General features: G+C 41.3%; 1 protein-coding gene across 3 annotated transcripts; it reads left to right on the top strand.

Moving 5' to 3' along the window:
* The first annotated feature begins 1,116 nt into the window (after nt 1-1,116).
* On the top strand, nt 1,117-21,150 carry GPR174 (G protein-coupled receptor 174). Of its 3 annotated transcripts, none has more exons than XM_081848145.1 (2): nt 1,117-1,282; nt 17,670-21,150. In XM_081848145.1, the coding sequence occupies exon 2, from the start codon at nt 18,240-18,242 to the stop codon at nt 19,257-19,259; it is 1,020 nt and encodes a 339-aa protein (XP_081704271.1). In that variant the 5' UTR covers nt 1,117-1,282; nt 17,670-18,239; the 3' UTR covers nt 19,260-21,150. The 3 variants fall into 3 exon arrangements, 2 of the variants coding, with proteins under 2 accessions (XP_081704271.1, XP_081704270.1); XR_014152781.1 differs by lacking the exons at nt 1,117-1,282; nt 17,670-21,150 and adding exons at nt 8,426-9,395; nt 10,030-10,728; XM_081848144.1 differs by lacking the exon at nt 1,117-1,282 and adding an exon at nt 8,439-9,395.
* Nucleotides 21,151-21,958: the final 808 nt, after the last annotated feature.

The raw sequence follows: 21,958 nt of genomic DNA, 5'->3' as shown, positions 1-21,958 counted from the left end.
TCTGAGCAGGCTGAAAGCAAAGAGTAAAGTTACCATAACTTCCATCATAGAGCTTCAGTATGCTGATGACAACATAGTGTGTGCACACTCAGAGGATAACCTCCAAACTATCCTAAATATCTTCACAGAAGCTTATGAAAAGCATGGCCTATCACTCAACACCCAAAAAACCAAAGTGCTGCACCAGCAAACACAAAACAACCCCTCTGCCGTGCCACAAATCCAACTCAATGGTGTTACATTGAAAAGTGCCAATCACTTCTACCTGGGCAGTTATCTTTCCACAAGGGCTGACATAGATGCCAAAATCCAGCATCGCCTGAGCACTGCGAGTGCAGCTTTCTCCTGATTGAAGTGCAGAGTGTTTGAGGACCAGGACATTCAGAGGGAAACCAAAATGCTTGTTTACAAAGCTATTGTACTACCAACCTTACTGTATGCGTGTGAAACATGGACCACTAATAAACACCATCTCCAGCTCCTTGAAAGATTCCATCAATGATGTCTCCCAAAAATGGGAAGACAGGCGAACTAATACCAGTGTACTGGAAAAAACAAAGATCACCAGTATTGAAGCAATGATTCTACAACATCAACTTCGTTGGACTGGTCATGTTGTTCGGATGCCTGATTATCACCTCCCAAAGCAACTACTCTATTCCGAACTTAAAAATGGAAATCCTGGTGGTCAACAAAAGAGGCTTAAAGTCTGTCTCAAGGCAAATCTTTAAAAATGTAGTATAAACACTGACAACTAGGAAACAATGGCCTGCAAGCGCTCCAATGGGAGAACAGCCTTTACTAAAGGTGTCATGGACTTTGAAGACTCTTGAACTCAGGACAAAAGGGAGAAATGAGCTAAATGAGCTAGAAGACACATTTGGAAAACCTTCGCATCAATCAGCTGCTGCCTGGAAACCTATGTCCCCATGGTGGAAGGATGTGTGCATCCAGAATTGGCCTCCACAGTCATTAACGGACTCACTGTTAAGATCATGTTCATGGAAGACTCGACTACGAAGTCAGAGAAGAAGAGGAAGAAGCTCCAATTCTGCTTGTCAGCTACTGTCAGAAAAGGAGGCTGAACTAGATGGGCCCCCTGTGGCCTGATCAAGCTGATCCTTGGCTCTTTTTGTTACATTCTTATGGGAGGAGGGAGGTGAAAGCTTGGGGAAAAGACACCTCCAAGGGACAGGTAGAAGACCACCTTCCTGATGGAGAAGAAGCACTAGCTTTCTGGGGCCTTGAGATTTGGGTCAGGATATAGCACAACACACCCCAGGTAAGTTAGAAAAGCAGGAGGGAGAGCCCCAATCAAGCCCAGGCATTCAGCCTTCCCTCCCCCCAAAAAACTCATAACACCATCAACAATTTAAAGCAATTTCGAAAGAGGGAGTAAAAGCAGGCTTTTAGTGTTTATATGTAGAAAGAAGGCCTTTCAAAGGCCAGCAGGAATAAGCGGGATTGTCAGACATGCCAAGATGTTAAAAGCCCCAGTTCCTTCAGTCTCAAGACTCTGATTAAGGTGTATTAAGTAATCAGCAGGCACAAACCACAAAGGATGAGAAAGAGCCATTATGTTACTTGCAAGCATAGCTCCTCGAATGTCTCTCTCCCCTCCACCCACAATCTCTTAGGTCATCTCAAAACAACAGCATTTGTACCTCCTCTCCTAGACTCTGTGGGGTTTTTTTAAGCAGAATTAAGTGAGACCTTCAAACCAGGGAAGGAATTCAACATCCCCTTGTTTGTGCAAGCATTTAATCTTGCCAGGCAGAATGATTATCTCTCTCCTTCCTCTGCACACTGTGCTGGTGTGGGGGAGGTTTTCCTGAGCCACACAGGGCCAATTGTGTAATGGGGTGGGGGGGATAGAGGGGGAAACCCCATTTGTTCAGGAGGAAGTTCTTGAGCAGGCTTTAAGTTATGGAGTAGATTAGGTGAATCCTGCCCAGTGCTGCAGTGAGGAAGGCCTGCCAACCATGCACCCTTATCAGAATACTCCAATCCATTACCTTCCCTCTAGTTTTTTAGTTTACCCCTTTACATCAGTCAGCATTCCATGCTCATTTGAGCTGTTATTTTAGCACCAATACATACATACATATGTACTTCGGCAAGCCTTGGGGTTTTCCCATCCCTATTGATAACTGCTCTTGTGTAAAGATGGCTACATATGCATCCACACTCAGAGAGCAAGTTTACTATTAGTAGGTAAAAAGTGTAGACAACAACCTGTGCACAGTGATGTTGGACTGCAAATACCATTACCCCTGACCATTGGCCATGCTATCTAGGCCTTTAAAAGGGGATTACAAAAGTTAATGGGGGGTATTAATGTTATCAAGAAAGATATCAAGGGCTATATCATGATGGCTATACTGTATACCCTCCAGTACAAGAGCCACAGCAACACTGAATTCCAGTTGCTGGGAATAACAAATGGGGAAGGATCTGTTTTTAATGGGCAGTCAGGCTCATTTCTTATGGCTGTGAAAAGTGAATCAAACAGTCCAGTTTCCTCAGGAACCCCAGACCCTTATCGAACATGGCCATTTCTCCTCCCCCTACCAAATACACACCTCCACAACTACTGTCCCCAGAATTTTCACAAATGTTTCTAATATTTAAGGAGGCCCCTTTCCTGGAAAGTCATGTTATGAAGATGTTATAGAATTATAGAACTGTAGATTTGGAAGGTGCGGGAATTAAACTCTAGTTTCCATTTAAAGAGTTATGTGGAAGAGAGCCCTAGTCATTCAACTCTTTAATTAGTTCCCTTTTCCCTCCTATAAGAACAAAGTAATTCACTCTCTTTTAAAGTTAAAATAATGTGACTTTTATTTAGTGTGCTTGCGATTTGCAAGTGAAAATATACAATTCAGGTTGGTGTTACTGTCCCAACCTCCTGCCAACCTAGCAGTTGGAAAGCATACCAGTGCAGGTAGATAAATAGGTACTGCTGTGGGAGGAAGGTAAATGGTGTTTCTATGCACTTTGGCTTCTGTCACAGTGTCCTGCCAGAAGCTGTTTAGTCATGCTGGCCACATGACCCAGAAAGCTGTCTGTGGACAAACGCTGGTTCCCTCGGCCTGAAAGTGGAGATGAGTGCCACACCCCATAGTCAAATTCGACTGGACTTAACCATCCAGGAGTCCCTTACCTTACGTTGCTAATACATCTTACATAGATTCGTACCTAAGACAAAACTGCTACAGACTAGTACTCTGAGGCAGACAGCAGCAGCATAACAAAACATAGCTGCTGCTCTAACTGTTAAGACTGATCACAACTGCCACTGCTGTACCAACTGTAATAACTGCCTCAGATGGGAAACATCACAGAGCTCTACAGCTCTTGTAAGCATTAACCATTTACTTAGCATTTTGGGTGCTTTCATCCCGCAGAAGGGACCCTGAGGATCATCTAGTCCAACCCACTGCAATGCAGGAATATGCAGATGCCCCTTACGGGGACTGTTGTTGTGAGTTTGGCAGGCTGGTCTGTATGTTGCTTGAGTCCCTTCTAATTTCTGAGGTCCTGGCTCCAGCAATCTCATGGAGCATTCCATTACTGAAATAGCTGGGCATCTTTCTTGGTGAATTAATGTCCCTAAGTACTTAGTATAACAAAACAGCTTGCTCTGTGCCAGAGGGCAAATGGGTGGACCCTCTCCCTCACCTGGCTGGTAGTGAGAAAGACAAAAAGAGAGAGGTGTTGTGTGAGCTGGAAGCAGGAAGCAGCTAGAGAGAAAGCGACAAGATTCCAGGGCTGTGTCTATGGGAGAAGCAAGGCCCTTTTGAAATACTTCATTGTCACTTGTACAACTTGTATACAGTGAGATTACACAAATGTGTGCTTCTCCCCATCGGTGAATCGAACCCCGGTCTCCCGCGTGACACGTGGGGATACTTACCACTATACTAATGAGGACTTTTGTGGTGCTGATGCCTTGAGCCCCTTCATTATAGGCTCAGGTTGTATATATGTGTCAATAAACAATATACAGTCGTACCTTGGTTGACAAACGCCTTGCGAGTTGAACATTTTGGCTCCTGAACGCTGCAAACCTGGAAGTGAGTGTTCCGGTTTGCAAACGTTCTTTGGAATCCGAACGTCCAGCACAACTTCCGATTGGCTGCAGGAGCTTCCTGTAGCCAATCGGAACTGCACCTTGATTTCTGAACATTTTGGAAGTCAAATGGACTTCTGGAACAGATTCTGTTTGGCTTCCAAGATACGACTGTATCCTAAAGACACCACTGTCTCTGCTGTCCCGCATGCTAAGGAAACTGAACCCTAAGTAAGCACCTGGAACCCCTGGAATCTCTCACCTCTCAGAGATTGGGGTGATGTGTGATGGTATCATAATGGCAGCAATGCTACAAATATCCAGTAGGACATTCTTAACTGGGACCTTACTGGGGCAAAACTACATGGAATGTTTGTGCCTGAAGGTATCGTCAGATATTGTAGTAGATATTATTGAATATTTAGAAAGTAGAATTGATAAACAAGCGGCTTTGATTTTCATTGATGCGGAGAAAGCGTTTGATAATTTCTCCTGGCGATTTATGAAAGAGAATTTAAAAACAATGGGAATTGGAGAAGGGTTTATAAAGGGTATAGAAGCCATATATCAAAATCAAACAGCCAAACTCATCATAAACAACAACGTATCGGAAAGTTTTGATATCTCTAAGGGGACCAGACAGGGGTGTCCTCTATAACCCCTGTTGTTTATATCTGTACTGGAGGTTCTTAATAAGACATTGAAAGAAGCCTCAAAGGTAAAAGGTATCAAGGTTGGATACAAAGAATTTAAAATAAAAGCATTTGCGGACGATATAGTCTTAACCCTAAAAGATCCAAAGAAAAGTATACAAGAAGCTTTACAAAGAATAGAAGAATTCGGCAAAGTAGCAGGGTTCAAACTCAATCAGAACAAAACTAAAATGTTAGTCAAAAACATAAGTAAAGAAGAGATAGAAGAACTGCAACAAGAGACTGGTATTACAGCGGTCAAGAAACTCAAATATCTAGGAATATGGTTGACGGCAAAAAACATAAACCTGTATAAAGACAACTATGAAATCACGTGGAGAGATATTAAGAAAGATCTAGAAATATGGGACAGACTGAGACTATCCTCTTTAGGGAGAATATCAGTGATTAAAATGAATGTTTTACCTAGAATGCTATTCTTGTTCCAAACAATTCCAGTAATTAAAGGATAAAAACAATTTGAAGAGTAGCAGAAAACATTGGCAAGTTTTGTCTGGCAGGGAAAGAGGCCAAGAATAAAAATGAAGATTTTGGTTGACAAAAAAGAACGAGGTGGCTTTGCCCTGCCAGACATGGGTATATACTATGAAGCAGCGTGCCTAATTTGGATAAGAGATTGGATAAAATTAGAAAATATGGACCTTCTAGATTTAGAAAGATATGACAACAGGTACGGGTGGCACTTGTACCAGTGGTATAATAAAGTGAAAGTCCACAGGGGGTTTTTAAATCATATAATTAGAGGACCTTTATATGAAGTATAGGAAAGAAATAAAAATCTGTTAAAAAGGAAAACCCCTTGGTGGATATCACCAACAGATGTATTAATTATTAAGAAAGTCAACATGGAAGGAAAGAGAGCCACATATAAAGAGCTTATTAGAAAAACTGATCAAGGTATAAAGCTTAAGATGTATGAAGAAGTAGAGAATTTACTGACAGGGTGGTTACAGTACCACCAAGTTAATGAGATACTAAAAGAAGATAAAAAGAGGTTGGGATTTAAGGACAAGAAATCAAGGTAAAAACAAACTACTGTCAAAAATGTATGATTTATTATTGAACTGGTATACTAAAGATGAGGAGGTAAAAGAAGCCATGATTAAGTGGGCCATTGATTTTGGGCATAACATTGAGTTAGAAGCATGGCATGAATTGCGGAATGTAAATTTGAAATTTACAGCCTGTACGGCATTGCAAGAGAATATATGGAAAATGATATATAGGTGGCCTCTTACGCTGGTAAAACTGGCAAAGATGTACAGAATGAAAAATAAGAAATGTTGGAAATGTGGAGAGGCGGAAGGAGACCTTTACCACATGTGGTGGAATTGTGGCAAAGTGAAGGGCTTTTGGGAATCAATTTACAATGAACTTTAAAAAGTTTTTAAGTATACCTTTCCAAAAAAACCCAAAGCCTTTCTATTGGGATTGGTAGGGAAGGAAATTAAAAAGAAAGATAAAAACCTCTTTCTGTATGCCACAATGGCTGCAAGAACTATGTTGGCTCAGAATTGGAAAACAGATGTAATACCAACTATTACGGATTGGCAGGTTAAAATGATGAATTACGCAGAACTGGCTAGATTATCAGGGAGAATATGAGATCAGGACGAACAGAAGTTTCATGAAACTTGGAGTAAATATTTGCTGTATATAAGAGACAACTGTAAAACCTTAAAGACACTGGCAGGGTTAGATAAACTCTAACAGCATATGGTTAACCAGATAAACAAACAAAATACGCGATGTAAGAAAATGTACGATACTTACTGAAGGGGTGGAGGGAAATCTGAAGCTTGGCAGAGCCAAAGATAGATGTGAAATTTATTTATATATATACTGAATGTATATTTAATGAAAATCAATAAAAAATTATTGATAAAAAAATGAAGGTATCGTCACAGTGCAAAATGGTTGAATTTGAGCTTTGAAAAGACATAAATCTTCTATCCAGGTTGATCACTACGTATAATGAGAGCCAGCTGCATAGTGCCCTCAAAAGAGGAAGCATAAGATTTCTAAACTATCCCAAGACCCCTCGTCACTGTAGAATGGGGAAAAATGCTTTCCTTTCCAGTCAAAACTCAGCCGTATTAATTTGATTATTTTTTGTTTAATCCCTGGTATAGAGTATACCATTAGAGAGCTAGTGGCTGAGCATGGACGTGAGAAGAAACCCAGGTTCAAATTTTTCCACTACTATGAAGAGCACTGCACAGCTTAACCTAACACCAAGGGTTGAGAATAACATGAATTAACAATGTTGGCTGGTGTGAGCTCTTTTAAGGGTGACTTGGTGTCAGGCTCATTTACAGTTTTAGTTCAGGTAGACTTAAGGGCCAGAGGCAGAGAAGGTAGGGATGTGGTTGGATTCCAGGGCAGGCAGACAAAATGCTTTAGCATTTTCTCATGGTGATGAGCTGTTTAGATAGAGAAGTTGGCTTGAAGTTTAAGGCAGTGGTTCTTTATTCTCTATGAATAAAGAACTTGAAAATTGCCAGGGGTCTTAGAGGATCACTTAATGATTTTTTTGCCTGATTCGTAGCAGTTGCAAATCATTGTGCTAGATATTTTATTGTACGGTATTACAATCCGAACTCCAGAGAATTCAAATTGTGATGCAATAAAAATGCAACATAAGAAATAAAAGAAGCAATAAAAAATACAATTAAAAATCAATAATGGTATGCTGGAATGGGTGCAGGAATAAGACAGGTTTCTGAAGGCCCATCTTTGAAACACTCACCGCATGGACAGTTTACCCTGGGAGAAAAATTTGGTAAAACTGAACCTGTATGTACACACCATATATTTAAAGCACATCTCTGCACAAGCACCCTGAACGAACCAGGTAGACCAGAGCTTGTGGTGCAGTGTTACGGAATTCCACCAGAGTGGTGTAGCTTGCAGAGTGCTGAGCTGTAGCCTCATTCTGCTTGGCTGCAGGTACAGCTAGCCAGAGTGGGTAGAAGACAGCACTTTGGGAGGGAAAAAGAAAAAGGAGTTTGAGTTCCTAGCGTTCAACTGGATAGCAGGATAGCCTCTGAGCTGGGTGTGCAATTCACCCTGAGAAAAGATCTACAGCCAGAGAAAGAAGTCTCTGAGCTGGGGGATACATTAAAAGACAATGTTTAGTGTCACACACATGCACACCTATTTCTTGAAAGAATTCCATCTCCAGACACATCTTTTGTTTTACTAATTTTGTGAAAATAAAACATTTTTCCTGTTTAACTAAGTCTCCAAGTGCTAGAGTTTTCTTCAAAAAGAAAAAGAAGAAGCAAAAATAGACAGTAGGGAGAGGGGGCATACCTCAAGCATGTATGCAGTCTCTTGTCTTCAAGGCCCTTCCAGCATTATGGGGGGGGGGGAAATGTCTATTGAAAGAACAAAAGAGCTCTTTAAAATACATTAAAAATTATGTCCCTGAATACATACATGGTGGTATGATAATCCTATGCAGGTGAGGGGATGTATGAGGTGAGTAACATGGGAGGAGGGGCAGCAAGTGCTGAAATTGGGAACACAATTTCATATACCATGATCACAGTGAAGCAAAAGCACAGAATAATTTGCGTAAGGACCTTTATGATCTTTAGGGCTGCATTTTGTTGTGGCACATATGCAGATAGGTATTTTATGAAATAAGTTAAGATGACAACAAAACACTAGAATTCGCCAATTTTGGTTGGTGTCCCCCACTTCCCCCCAAAGAAACCCAACAAAATTTGGCTGGATTTAATACTTTGGCCCATCACAAATTCAACTATGTCAGCATTTCATTACTTTAGATGCAAAAAGTTATAGCTCTGTGGTAGAGCACATGCTTTGTATGCAGAAGGTCGTAGGTTCTATCCCTGGCATCTCCAGGTAGGGCTGAGAAAGACCTACCTGGAGTAGGTCTTTCTGAAATGCCTTAGAGCAGCTGCCAGTCAGGGTAGACATGGACCAATGATCTGTTTTTGGTATAAGGCAAATTTCTATGCTCATTCAACTGAATGTGAAGACAGGTGTAACTGGCATAGCTGCTAGTCAGTGCTTTGTTTTCAAATGCTTACCACATGCTACTGTGGGTAAAAGGTACCCACTTGCTATGGGGTGTATCTGCTTATCTTTCTGGCATACCAAGCTGCACATATTAAAAACAAAAAATGACACCGTTTGCTACCACAAAACCAGCCCTGACTCAGGACCACTCAAAATACAATTAAGAAGAAAAGCACCAATCTATATATAGAAACAGTAACTTTCCACCTCCACCGTGAGGAATGAGCTGAACGGCAAAGGTTGTTCAAATGCTGCTTGATGCTCTCTGCTGAAATAGCCTTCTCCCAACATCAATCACAAGGTGTGCTGCCTACTGGAAAAAGTCAATGCGCCATGTGCTGACTGCACGATGTTTGCAAATGCCTTTCGGAAGCACATTGCGAGTTATACCGGGGTTTCTGTTCAATCGAATGCTCTTTGAACGCCTTGCATACTTCCAGTTTTGTTTTCTATATTAAGCTGGAGGCCAGAAAGTGGCGGCAACCTTCTTTGTCGGGTGACTTGTATACAGTATCAGGCACTTGCAGAATTCATCTGAAGCTAGGAGGCAATTTGCAACGGTAGGATTCTCATTCTTTCTATTGTTTTTAGTTATCTAGCTGCTGATCTTTTCTCATAAGAAGTTGACAATGAATTTGATCTTAACTGTAAGTTAGTTGTTATAGAACTTTTGCGTTGGAGATGAAAGAAAATGTTTATTGGTTTTTCTTTAAAATATTTAAAATATTTGCAAATGGAATAAATGAGTAGAGGAATGGATTATACATACAGCTTGCTCCAATGTCTGCAGATGTACAGTCTTTAGAAAGGGAAAACTGAGTGTTAAATGTTCTCCCTTTTAAAAAGGAATTTTACATATTTGCAAACCAAGAGGAATTTTCAAAATGACATAAACAGATAAGTACTGAGAGATCAAAAGCAGATTCATCTTAAATTGAAGATTAGAAAAGTTGTATTATCAAATCCACACTGTCTGTTTTAATTCCATCAATATTATGATTTTTCAATACCAATTTAGTGATTTCTGATAGTTGGTAAAGCAATTTGTCCTTAGAAAAGAGCCTACCCATTTGGAAGAATGTAGAATTATGATAATCATTTTATTTTATTGTCCTGGCTAGAATTTTCTGCTTCCACCCTTGATCTCAGCCTGCTTTGGATGCAATATTATTGCTACCTTTGTTCCTACAGCAGCTCTGAATGAAGGGAAACCATGCATAAAAAGAAAAGAGGGGCACACAACATTTCGGCAACAACTTTAGACCATCGACTCCACACAGAGATCACAATTGAGACACACGTGTCCATTAAAGTGGTACTCTATAGATGTTTTGGACTATCGTTTCAATCAACCCCAGCTCTGTAAACCAATCTGAAGTTCTATTACAATTAAGCATACAGTAATGTTGTAAAATAAAGAAAATAATCTGCAGGGCATGAGGCTGACAGTGGCTGCATGAAAGCATCCATGTGGCAGTCATGATGTGTAAAAGGTCCTTATATCGCCTCATGTGCTCATCAGTTACATTTATAGCCTATCTTTCCTCCAGGGAACTCAAAGCAGTTCACCCACCCACCTGATTTTTATTACCATAGTGGCCCTGTGTGGTGCATTAGGCACAGAGGTAGTAACTTACCTAAAATGCTTCAGTGAACTTCATGACTGAGTAGGGATATGTGAAGAAGGGCCTTTGAGCTGCTTCTTTTTTTCATGTGTGATGCCCCAAATTCAATCCAAGGCATCTCCCAAGTATGGCTGGGAGTGTCTCCTGTCTGAAACCTTGGAGAGCCACTTCCAGCCAATGTCAACAGCACTGAGCTAGATGGATCAATGGAGACTTAAACAGCTTCCTAAACTGGGCTTCGCTGATCTAAGCACAATACCAGACCACACTCAAGCCTCAGTTCTACATCAGTGTCAGTAGTCACTGTGGCTGTGTACTACCAGCCTGAAGGTAACAGTGTGCATCTCAGCAGTTGCAAAGAGAGACTTTTCCATGTGCCCCCTGCTGTGTGGAGCACTGCCACTGAGAAGGGCCAAGGCTCAATGAAGCTCACTTTCCATGCAGAAGGTCCCAGGCTAAATCCCTGAAAGCTCCGGGTAGTATTTGAAAATGACCCTGAAGCCCTGGGGAACAGCAGTCAGTCAGTGTTGGCAATACTGAATTAGACTTTCTATAAGGCACTTTCCTGGTTCCTATGTCTCCTAAGAGTAGCTGAACAGTAGAGCATCTGCTTTACATGCAGAAGGTCTCAGGTTCAATCTCAGCAGCTCCAGGTAGGGCTGGGAGATGGTCTGACTTAGCATTGGACATCTTCCTGTGTTTTCTTTATAGCTGCCTCACAGGGGCCGTAAATGTTTAAAGCACTCTCTTGTGCTAGGTCTTTAAAACAGAAATAAAAAATTAAATACCCCATCACAATTCTTGGGGTGGGGGGGAATTCATAAAAGCTGCCAGGCATTGTGTGGGTTAATATGAGGAATCATTCAGAAAACACAGGCTCTGTAAGCAGCAGGCTTTGAGATCATCTGCACATATTTCTGCATGTGATTTTGGTGCGCCAGATAGGCCACCTGAGATCCAGGGGGAAGATGAAGTATATTCAGCACTCACACAAAATTATAATTCCCAGAATTCTAGGAGTTATAATTTTGTGTGAATGCTGAATATGTTGTCTTTGATTTTTCTAGCTAGTTCCTTCACAGTAATACAAGTTCCTACAATCCTTAGCAGGTAAGGTCATGGCAATTAAGCAAGCTTGAAATAGGTTTAAGTTGTAATATGAAGACAGGCACATCCTCAGTAATGCTCTAACTTGCAGAAATGTCATGAAGAACAGGCTTCAGAGTGCTTTGTAAAATAAAGGAACAATCTGGTTAAAAGCTGGATATCATAGAATCACCATATTGGAAGAAACTATCTTGCTTATTGTGCACTTGTTAAAGGCAACCCATTTCTCTCTTCAAGCCTCTTCGTTCCTGCATAGGAGGCTTCACCTTGGGTTCACCTCTGTATGTTAAGAGAGAAATAACCATGAATTATTAAGCCACCGTCCTTTAGTGACTCATGGAACAAGCAGCTATAAATTATGAGTTTGTCTTATTTTCTTTCTTTTTCTTTTTTTTTCTTTAAGGGCCAAACTGCTCTCATCTCCCTGCTTCTGTTAAACTCTAACTGGCAAATGTCAATACCCATTTGGCAAGATGGCATACACAAAAAATGTGCATTACAGTCAGGTATTATATATACCTGGTGGCAAATATGTGGAGGTTTGACTTAAGTAGAAAGCAAAGAGTGGAGGAGGGGGAGGTTATGTAGAAGACTCTTAGCAAATGGGTGCAGGAAGTAGAACTTGAAAGAAACCCATAAATAAAAATCCCCCTTACATACTTTTTATAGCACATTGCTGGTTTTTCCATTGTCTCGCAGACTAAAATGCCCACATTTATTTTTAACTTCAGGCAACACTGCTTGAAATTTCCAGGCTGCCAGTTAAGTATAGTGGTAAGAAGATGGTTACTCAGACTTCATAAGACATAGGGATGGTTCGCACTTGTGAGCTTAGCCCATCAGATGCCAAGGAAATAAACAACTACAGTGTACCCAAAAACAATAGAAACAATCCAACAGCAATCACAGATAGAGATAGTCAAAAAAGTCAAATATCTTGGTATTTGGTTAACACCTAAAAATATAGACTTATTTAAAAACAACTATGAGCCGATGTGGAAGGAAATAAGGAAAGATCTGGAAAAATGGGGAGGGCTGAAACTGTCATTCTGGGGAAGGATTAATACAATCAAGATGAATGTTTTATCAAGACTAATGTTCCTATTCCAGACCATCCCTATAATTAAGGGGAGCCGAATCTTTAAAGATTGGCAAAGAATACTTTCAAGATACATATGGCAGGGCAAAAAACCTAGAATTCAGTTCAAATTATTGACAGATATAAAGGAAATGGGGGGCTTTGCCCTGCCAGATTTAAAACTATACTACGAGGCTTCATGCCTCTGCTGGATAAAAGATTGGGTAAAGTTGGCGAACACGGAGCTACTCGATTTAGAGGGCTTCGACAATAGATTCGGCTGGCATGCCTATTTATGGAAGAACAAAAGGAAAGTACATAAGGGATTTGAAAATCATATTTTTAGAGGCCCGCTAATTGAAATATGGGAAAAATACAAAAATCTGTTAGAGTCGAAAACACCACATTGGCTATCACCTCTTGAAGTAATGAGTATAAAGGCTATTAATATGAGAAGCAACTGGGCAACATATAGCCAGTTGCTAACTAAGGTTGATGGGAAATGGAAGCTAAAACCGTATGAGCAAGTAAAGGAGTATGTCTATGACTGGCTACACCATCTCCAGGTGAATCAGATGTTTAGTAAAGATATTAAAGAAAGAGGTTATGCAGAAAAAGATTCCAAATTCCAGACGGAGATAATAAATAATGAAGTGAAAATTATATCTAAGATGTATAGGATGCTGCTAGACTGGAACCTAGGCGATGAGGAAGTCAAATCAGTGATGATCCGCTGGGCAAGGGATGTAGGTCATAGCATACAATTTGAAGAGTGGGAAAAACTTTGGAAGGATGGGTTAAATTTTACGGCGTGTATAACGATAAAGGAAAATGTCATGAAGATGTTTTATAGGTGGTATTTAACACCTATGAAATTATAAAAAATGTACAAGGTGGACAAAAAGTGTTGGAAATGTAAAGATGAGGAGGGCTCCTTCTACCATATGTGGTGGGAGTGTGGAAGGGTGAAACAGTTCTGGGAGAAAATATACATTGAATTAAAGAAGATCTTAAAATATACGTTCAGAAAGAAATCAGAAATTTTCCTGTTAGGGATATTAGGGCAAGAGATAAAAAAGGAAGATCGTAGAATAGTATATTATGCAGTAACAGCAGCAAGGGTAGTATTAGCCCAAAAGTGGAAACAGCAGGAAATACCAACGGTGGAGGAGTGGAGATCTAAGCTGTTGGACTACGCAGAGCTGGATAAATTAACAGGAAAAATTAGGTATATAAGAGACCAAGTGTTCATCAAGGATTGGGGAAAGTATGTAGATTATCTGGAATGTATTAGTGAGGGACAAACAATGCTAAAGGGATTCAGAGACGCACTGTGAAAGACTATGAGTTATTGTGCAAAGCAAATAGGAGACAGGGATAGGTACAATGACAATATAAGCAGAGAAACGCGTGATCTTAATTATCGCTTTGAATGATTTATGGACAAGCTGAAGGAAGTCTCGAAAGGGATGGCTATGTAACAATGTTGATGGGAAAATTATAAGTTTGTGTATCTCTTATTTTCCTTTTTTCTGTATTTCTTCTCTTTTTATTTTTTTATTTTTTTGTATTTTGACTTTCTTGTATGTGTGTTAGTTTTCATTTTCTTTTATGGAATTAATTAATAAAAAGAATGATGGGGAAAAAAACAACTACAGTGTACTTCAGGTTACATACGCTTCAGGTTACATATGCTTCAGGTTACAGACTCTGCTAACCCAGAAATAGTACCTCAGGTTAAGAACTTTGCTTCAGGATGAGAACAGAAATCGCGCAGCAGCGGCGCAGTTCAGGTTAAGAACGGACCTCCAGAACAAATTATGGTAAGTTCTTAACCTGAGGTACCTGACTTTTAGGAAATATCTGAAGGCAGCCCTGTTTAGGGAAGTTTTTAATGTTTGATGTTTTATCGTGTTTTTAATATTCTGTTGAGAGCTGCCCAGAGTGGCTGGGGAGACCCGGCCAGATGGGCGAGGTATAAGTAATTATTATTATTATTATTATTATTATTATTACTACTACTACTACTACAGTGGTACCGCAGGTTAAGTACTTAATTCGTTCCGGAGGTCCGTTCTTAACCTGAAACTGTTCTTAACCTGAAGCACCACCTTAGCTAATGGGGCCTCCTGCTGCTGCCGCGCCACTGGAGCACGATTTCTGTTCTCATCCTGAAGCAAAGTTCTTAACCCGAGGTAATATTTCTGGGTTAGCGGAGTCTGTAACATGAAGCGTATGTAACCTGAAGCGTATGTAATCTGACGTACCACTTTGGTTGGTTGCTTCACAGTGTGCTGAAGTGGTTAGAGTATTGGACTAGGGCAGGGGTCAGCAAACTTTTTCAGCAGGGGGCTGGTCCACTGCCCTTCAGACCATGTGGTGGGCCAGACTATATTTTGAAGAAGAAAAAAGAATGAATTCCTATGCCCCACAAATAACCAAGAGATGCATTTTAAATAAAAGCACACATTCTACTCATGTAAAAACACCAGGCAGGCCCCACAAATAACCCAGAGATGCATTTTAAATTAAAGGACACATTCTACTCATGTAGAATGTGGACCGGACCGTATGCAGGCCGGATTTAGAAGGTGATTGGGCCGGATCTGGCCCCCGGGCCTTAGTTTGCCTACCCATGGACTAGGGCCTGGTGGACTAGGTTTCAAACCCTCACTCAGCTATGAAGCTCACAGGGTAACCTTGGGCTCTTAGCCTAACCAGGGTGGAACATTTATGGTGCCAAAACAGAGGAGACACATACCGCCCCCACAAATATAAAGGGGACACAGATTTGCATTAAAATATTCATATGCTCATAGACAGGCATAGATTTTTTTAAAAAAAATACATGCTAAAGATTAAATTTAGGGTCACTGATCTTTTTTTAGGTCTGTGGACACATTTGGATTTTGGAGTGACCACTACTCACTCTGTTAACTTCCCTCCCCTTGATCAACACCCCCTTCCACAAAGGAGTTTGGCTTATTAGATGGTGTTCCCCACTATATGCAGTTCCCAGGAATGTAGCCCCCACATAAGTGGGGAGTCACCTGTACTCACCTCCTGCAAAGCTATGGGGCCAAACTCTGGATTGACTGGGGTGGTGATGTTAAAGGCTTGCATCCTGATCAAATCTGACCCATCTGTGCCAAAGTTCTGGTCCATCTCTACAGGTCTGGTTGGCCAGTTGTCTCATGGGCTAGTTCCCAGATGTTGCCAGTATTCTGTGGTTACAGAATTTAGGCCTGGTCTACAGGTACATAAAATCTTGTAATGGCAGAATGGACTATGTACCATAGCAGGTGGAGACTCACATATTTGAATGTTCTCTTAACCTAATGTATTGTAAACTACACTGTGATCCTAAGACAAAGAGCAGTATAAAAATTTAACAACAGATGTCATAACTTTTCAGCTTGCTGGGAGATTTCTTTTTTGTTTTAAGAATGAGGAGTATTCAAGGCCTGAAGGGCCCTACAAGGCATCTTGGACTTTATTTCTGCTTAGCAGTTTGTGTGTCGCAGGAGACAAGAGGCTGTTTTTAAAACATGGTTTAACATTAAGTAATGTGCTTTATCCATCACTATCAAATCCATGTTAAGTGTATACATTTTGTTACTAATAGCACTGGACTATAAAACATTCCATTCTGTTAAGGCAGCAATATATCATGCATTCTGACTTGTGCAATAAAGCATAATAAGAAATACAGCCAGATTGTATTTACGCTGTGCAGGATTGATCAAATGGAGGGCAAAGCTTCCCTGAATTTTCATTACCGTGTCCGGAAGACACAGTTCTGTTTATGTAAGCTGTATTTCATTTCATCGCTCCAAATCCCATACCTTCACTTATACTAATTTGAAATGTTCCTGGAGTTTACGAAAAGTCAATAAACGTCATGGGGGGTGGGCAGGGGCTGAAGGAAATCCTGCTCTTCTGAATCTGTTCTGAGGAACAAAGTGAGCTGTGAAAGACCCATGAAAGCCAACAAGACTTTGGCCAAGCTCAGCGATGAGTATCATGAGCACAACATGTCACTAACTTAACGTGTGGTTGTTGGCACATTTGATTGGAGGTGCTTCTTTGTATTGGATGAAGGGAACCACATGCCATTGGTGGGTGGTGCCAAATGCAAAAATGGGTGGACCATTGAATAGGACTCTTATGTTTGTCAAGGTGGCTACATTTCAGCCACGCAACAGTTAGACGTTTCTATAAGCCAGTTTGAATCACTAACAGGTAACAATCCCCTGCCTCTCCAAATCTCTCCATCCATGAAAGCAAAAGGCACTGTCACAGTTCAATAACACATTTCACCCAGGCAAAGGGACTTGAGGAGAGTGCAGAGCAAGGCTGGTGAAAGTGTAGCATGCATGGGGAGAAGGAATGTGGGAAGAGTATCAAGGGCTGAATAGAGAGACCGAGAGGGTGACTTCTTGGTCACAGGCCACAGGTTCTTCACCCCATTGTAGTCTTGGAAGTGGATAACCACTTCAGCATTGACTGTGTAATACACTTCTGCTTGGAGATCTGCACTGGTTACTGATTTGTTTCCAGGCCAAGTTCTAGGTGTTTTTATTGGTATATAAAGCCCTAACTGGCTTGGGACGGGAATCACCTCATCCCATATGTGCCCACTCAACTGCTTCAATCTGCAGAACTGGCACTTTTACAGATGCCACATGATACTTGTTCACACTTGTAAGAAAAGCACCTACACTTTGGAACTCCCTGCCTATTGACATCAGGCAGGCAGGTGCCTTCACTGCATTCCTTCCAGTGCCTGCTTAGAACATTTTTCTTTAGGACAGCTTCCCAGCCATGTAGATGCTGATTTAAATCTCTTTACTGCAGGTTCTGTTTATAAAATTGATTTTAATTACTTGTTTTTAGCTGTTTTCATTTATAATTTTAATATTTCTTGGAAACAGCTTAGAGGTGTTGTTACATATATAGATACTGTTAAGTGAAATTAAAAACAAACAAACAATAGAGTAATTCATTTTTTGTGTTTTCTTCAGCTGTAGGTGTAGAGTTATCATTTGCAGCAGAGCTTCAGCCACGAGGTGCCTTTTGAGGGTGTCACTCAAAATCAAATAGAAGATCATTTCATTACAGTAGCTGCAACACTTCAGATGATACTTGCTTCAGTCTGACTCGTCACCATGCACAGCTTTGGTGCATCCAGATGGGAAACCACCCTCTCCCTTGATGTAAAATTCATTTGAGAAAGGACATGGACATGAGTTTGTTATCTGTTTCTATCAAAATCCAATGGATGCCATGGCCAATGAAAAGACCAACTCATAAATATGATAAAAGTAACTGAAGAAGGCCCTATACATAAATCTCTAAGATTTGGAGAAATAAATCCTAGCAAGCCTCCAAAAGAATCTTCGTAAGATTTCTGGAATACATTTTTTACATTGGAGAGAATGCCAAGAAAACAGACAATTCATGGATTCCACCTCTGCAGCTTCTCCAGTTGCCTTATATCCTCATTTCCTTTTCACAAGGTTTCAAGGGGGGTAAATCTTTAGGTGGTTACCTTACATTTCCACCAGCATCTCTGCTCCCTCCTGAAAAGCACCATGGTGGCTGATGGCCCAGATTGCAATGGGGAGAACGATTTCTCAAAGCGTTTCTATGCAGTCATGTACACCATCATCTTGGTTCCTGGGCTAATCGGGAACATTTTAGCCCTCTGGGTATTTTATGGGTACATGAAAGAAACTAAGCGGGCTGTGATTTTTATGATCAACCTTGCGATTGCAGACTTGGCACAAGTTTTGTCTTTGCCGCTAAGGATTTTCTACTACCTGTCAGAAAGCTGGCACCTTGGGAAGGAGCTGTGCATGTTTTGCTTCTACCTGAAATATGTCAACATGTATGCAAGCATCTACTTCTTGGTCTGCATCAGTGTGAGGCGGTTCTTATTCCTCATGTATCCCTTTAGGTTCAGCGACTGCAAACGCATCTACGATGTGTACGTTTGCATTGCTGGGTGGATTCTAGTCTGTGTTGGCTGCTTGCCTTTCCCCCTTCTACGACTCACCTCTAATGAGACACACATTAGTAATAAATGCTTTGTGGATCTTCCAGTAAAGGCTGTTGATGGTACCATCTCTATAGTAATGATGTCCTTTGGTGAACTAGCTGGATTTGTAACTCCTCTGCTGATCATCGTCTATTGTTCGTGGAAGACCATCTTATCTCTAAAAGAAAAAAATTCAATTTCCCAAGACCTTGGAGAGAAACGGAAAGCTCTGAAGATGATCCTGACTTGTGCCGTGGTCTTTCTGATTTGCTTTGCACCTTACCACATCAGCTTCCCGTTGGATTACTTTGTGAAAGCCAACAAGATAAAAGACTGCTATGCCCGAAAAGTGATTTTGATATTCCACACGGTGGCCTTGTGCCTTGCCAGCTTAAACTCTTGTGCAGACCCTGTCATTTATTATTTTACCACAGATGAGTTCCGAAGACGGCTTTCAAGGCAAGATTTGCAGGACAGCATTCAGCTCCATAACACACGCTATCAAAATACAAATGGCCCAGAGCAGCTGACCTCACTTGGGTGTGTGGCAGAAAATCCAAGCCATACTGTTTGAAGTGGGTTAACCTGATTCTATGGGCTTAAAACTCTACTGGCGTGGCAAGGCAATGGTCTGGTCTCCTTTGCAATCTGTGGACTAGTTGGCTTTCATGCTTTGACCAATGGAACTTTTGTATTTTGCCTGCACTTCCACTGATACTGCTGATTTTAAATAATATTCAAAATTATACCAACACTTGTATTTAATTGCATACTGGAACATTAGCATTTGACTAAATAGACATTTTTGCTTATCCAGAAATGACACAGTGCTGGTGCTTGGGGTCTTGCAAGGAGATATGGGATTGTATTCAACATAGCGTTCAGCAGCTCGTTTCATTGGCTCAGTGATTTATTCTTGTGCAATGGAGCCCTATCCACCTCTTCTCCCCCTGCATGCCCCCTAAATCTATTCTTGGTATCCTCCCAGCCCTCCAGAGCAGATTTGGGTTTGGTATAGGGTACACATGAGGGGAGGAGGAAATAGCATTGTGCTAGTGCTAATTCTTACATAACTTTGATAGATACAACCCTAAACTCCATTATGCCCAATAGTCACTGGCTGACTTCTCCTCCATGAACTGCTTTAATCTTTTTTTTAAAAGCCATCTAAGGTAGTGGCCACCCTCACGTCCTATAGCAGTGAACTGCTGATATTCACTAGGAAATACTAGCTGGCTGCATTGGCAAGCAGTGCTGAGGAATGTTACAAAGTACTTTTAAAACTCACAGCTATCCATGGAGTCACGGGTTAATTCAGTGTTAAGGATGGCGATCTACCAGCTCCACCTGGTACGTAAGCTAAGACCCTACCTGCCTGCAGACTGTCTTGCCAGAGTGGTACATGCACTGGTTCTCTCCCGCTTGGACTACTGCAATGTGCTCTACGTGGGGCTACCTTTGAAGGTGACTCAGAAACCACAACTAATCCAGAATGCGGCAGCTAGACTGGTGACTGGGAGCAGCCACCGAGACCATATAGCACTGGTCCTGAAAGACCTACATTGGCTCCCAGTATGTTTCCGAGCACAATTCAAAGTGTTGGCGCTGACCTTTAAAGCCCTAAACAGTCAATATGTTGTTGTTGTTGTTGTTGTAAGTTCCATTAAGTTCTCTGCGACATATTTCAGGGTAAAAATGTATGTAAATCCGTACACACAGCAGTATAATGTTAAGAGCCTTTGTTGACTGCGATTACGGTACTTTTTATACCTCATAATACACAACAAGATTACCAACACGCTTATTAGAGATTAGTTGCATCTGCATTCATGATTTAGGATGTGGACCCATTTCACTGTTTACAACAATGGGATATGGAGCTTGCAGTCCAAGTTTTGTTGGACTACGGCTCCCATCATCCCTGGCCACTGGCTGTGCTGGCTGAGGCTGATGGGAACTGGGTTCCAACAACATCCGAAGTTGCCAATGATTCCTCAGCTCTCAAGGGTGGCTTTGTGGCATCCCCATGTGCTGGATCAGATGTAAGAACATAAGAAGAGGCCTGGATCAGGCCAAAAATCCACTGAGTCCAACAATCACTTCTCACTGTGGCCAAGCAGATGCCTATAGAATCTGGCTGGGGCTGGTGGGGATTCTATTCTGAACCATCTGGAGGACCCCAGACCCCCTTGGCAAAGGCTGTGTTAGAAGGATAGGTGTTCCTGAAAATAATCATGTATGTCCTGGAACATTGGTGCAAGTGGGAGAGGGGGATATGCCCTTCCTACTTTCCCAAATTGAAGTTTCATATTTGCTTGAGGGGTTGGTAGGTTGTTTTTCGTTGTTTTTTTTGTACAAGAAAAATACTGTGAACTGTTAATTTAATATGTTTGATGGAAGTAATTTATTTTTTAAAAGCATCTATTTTTTGTACTGTAATAAATCTGATCTGTGTAGTACTGCAATGCTGTAAAGTCTCAGTGAAATATAGTTTTAAAAGAATGTCTTCAGAGAGAGAGAGAGAGAGAGAGAGAGAGAGAGAGAGAGAGAGAGAAGCTATCTGGAACCTTAGGCCTTGGGCCAAATATGGCCCTCCGGGGTTCTCAATTTGGCTCTCAGGGCTATTCCCAGACCACACCCCCTCCCACAGGCCATGCCCTCCTTGAACATTTTTGTCTACCTGGAATGCCTCCTTGAACTCTTGCTTGCCTGGAAGGAAGATGGAAAGATACTTGGTGTGTGGGTGTGCATGTAGAAACCTTCAACTTTTGCAAAGTACAAAGGTAAGTGTCACATCGATTTTCCATCCACTTTTCCATCTAACACCACCCACCACTGGTATGTGACCTCTGGATGGCTGGCTGCCCACAAGAGCAACAGAGAACAATCTTCCATGTGACAACACTTCAAATATTTGATGAGTACCATTATGTCATCTCATAGTCTCTTTTCCAGCCTATAAAAATACCCAGCACTCGAAACCTTTCCTCATAGGGTTTGGTTTCCAAGGTGGAATAGAAATGTCTTAAGTGAATGAATAAAAAAAAATGAAAGTGTGCAGCTCAATATGCTACCTGATTGCTCACTAAGGAACAACACCGTTACACAGAGCCTGCTGGATCAGGCCAAGGGCATATCTAGTCCAGCATCCTGTTCTTACAGCGGCCAACCAGAAGCCTACAAGAAGCACAGATGCAGGACCTGAGCATAACCCCTTCCACAGTTTTCAGCAACTGATATTTAGAAGAGTACTGTCTCTGAATTTGGAGGCAG

The sequence above is a fragment of the Podarcis erhardii genome (genome assembly GCF_964252035.2).
Source record: "Podarcis erhardii genome assembly, chromosome: Z".
NCBI classification, from domain to species: Eukaryota; Metazoa; Chordata; class Lepidosauria; order Squamata; family Lacertidae; genus Podarcis; species Podarcis erhardii.
Note: the sequence above shows the minus strand (reverse complement) of the source record. Positions and strands in the feature narration are given on the sequence as shown.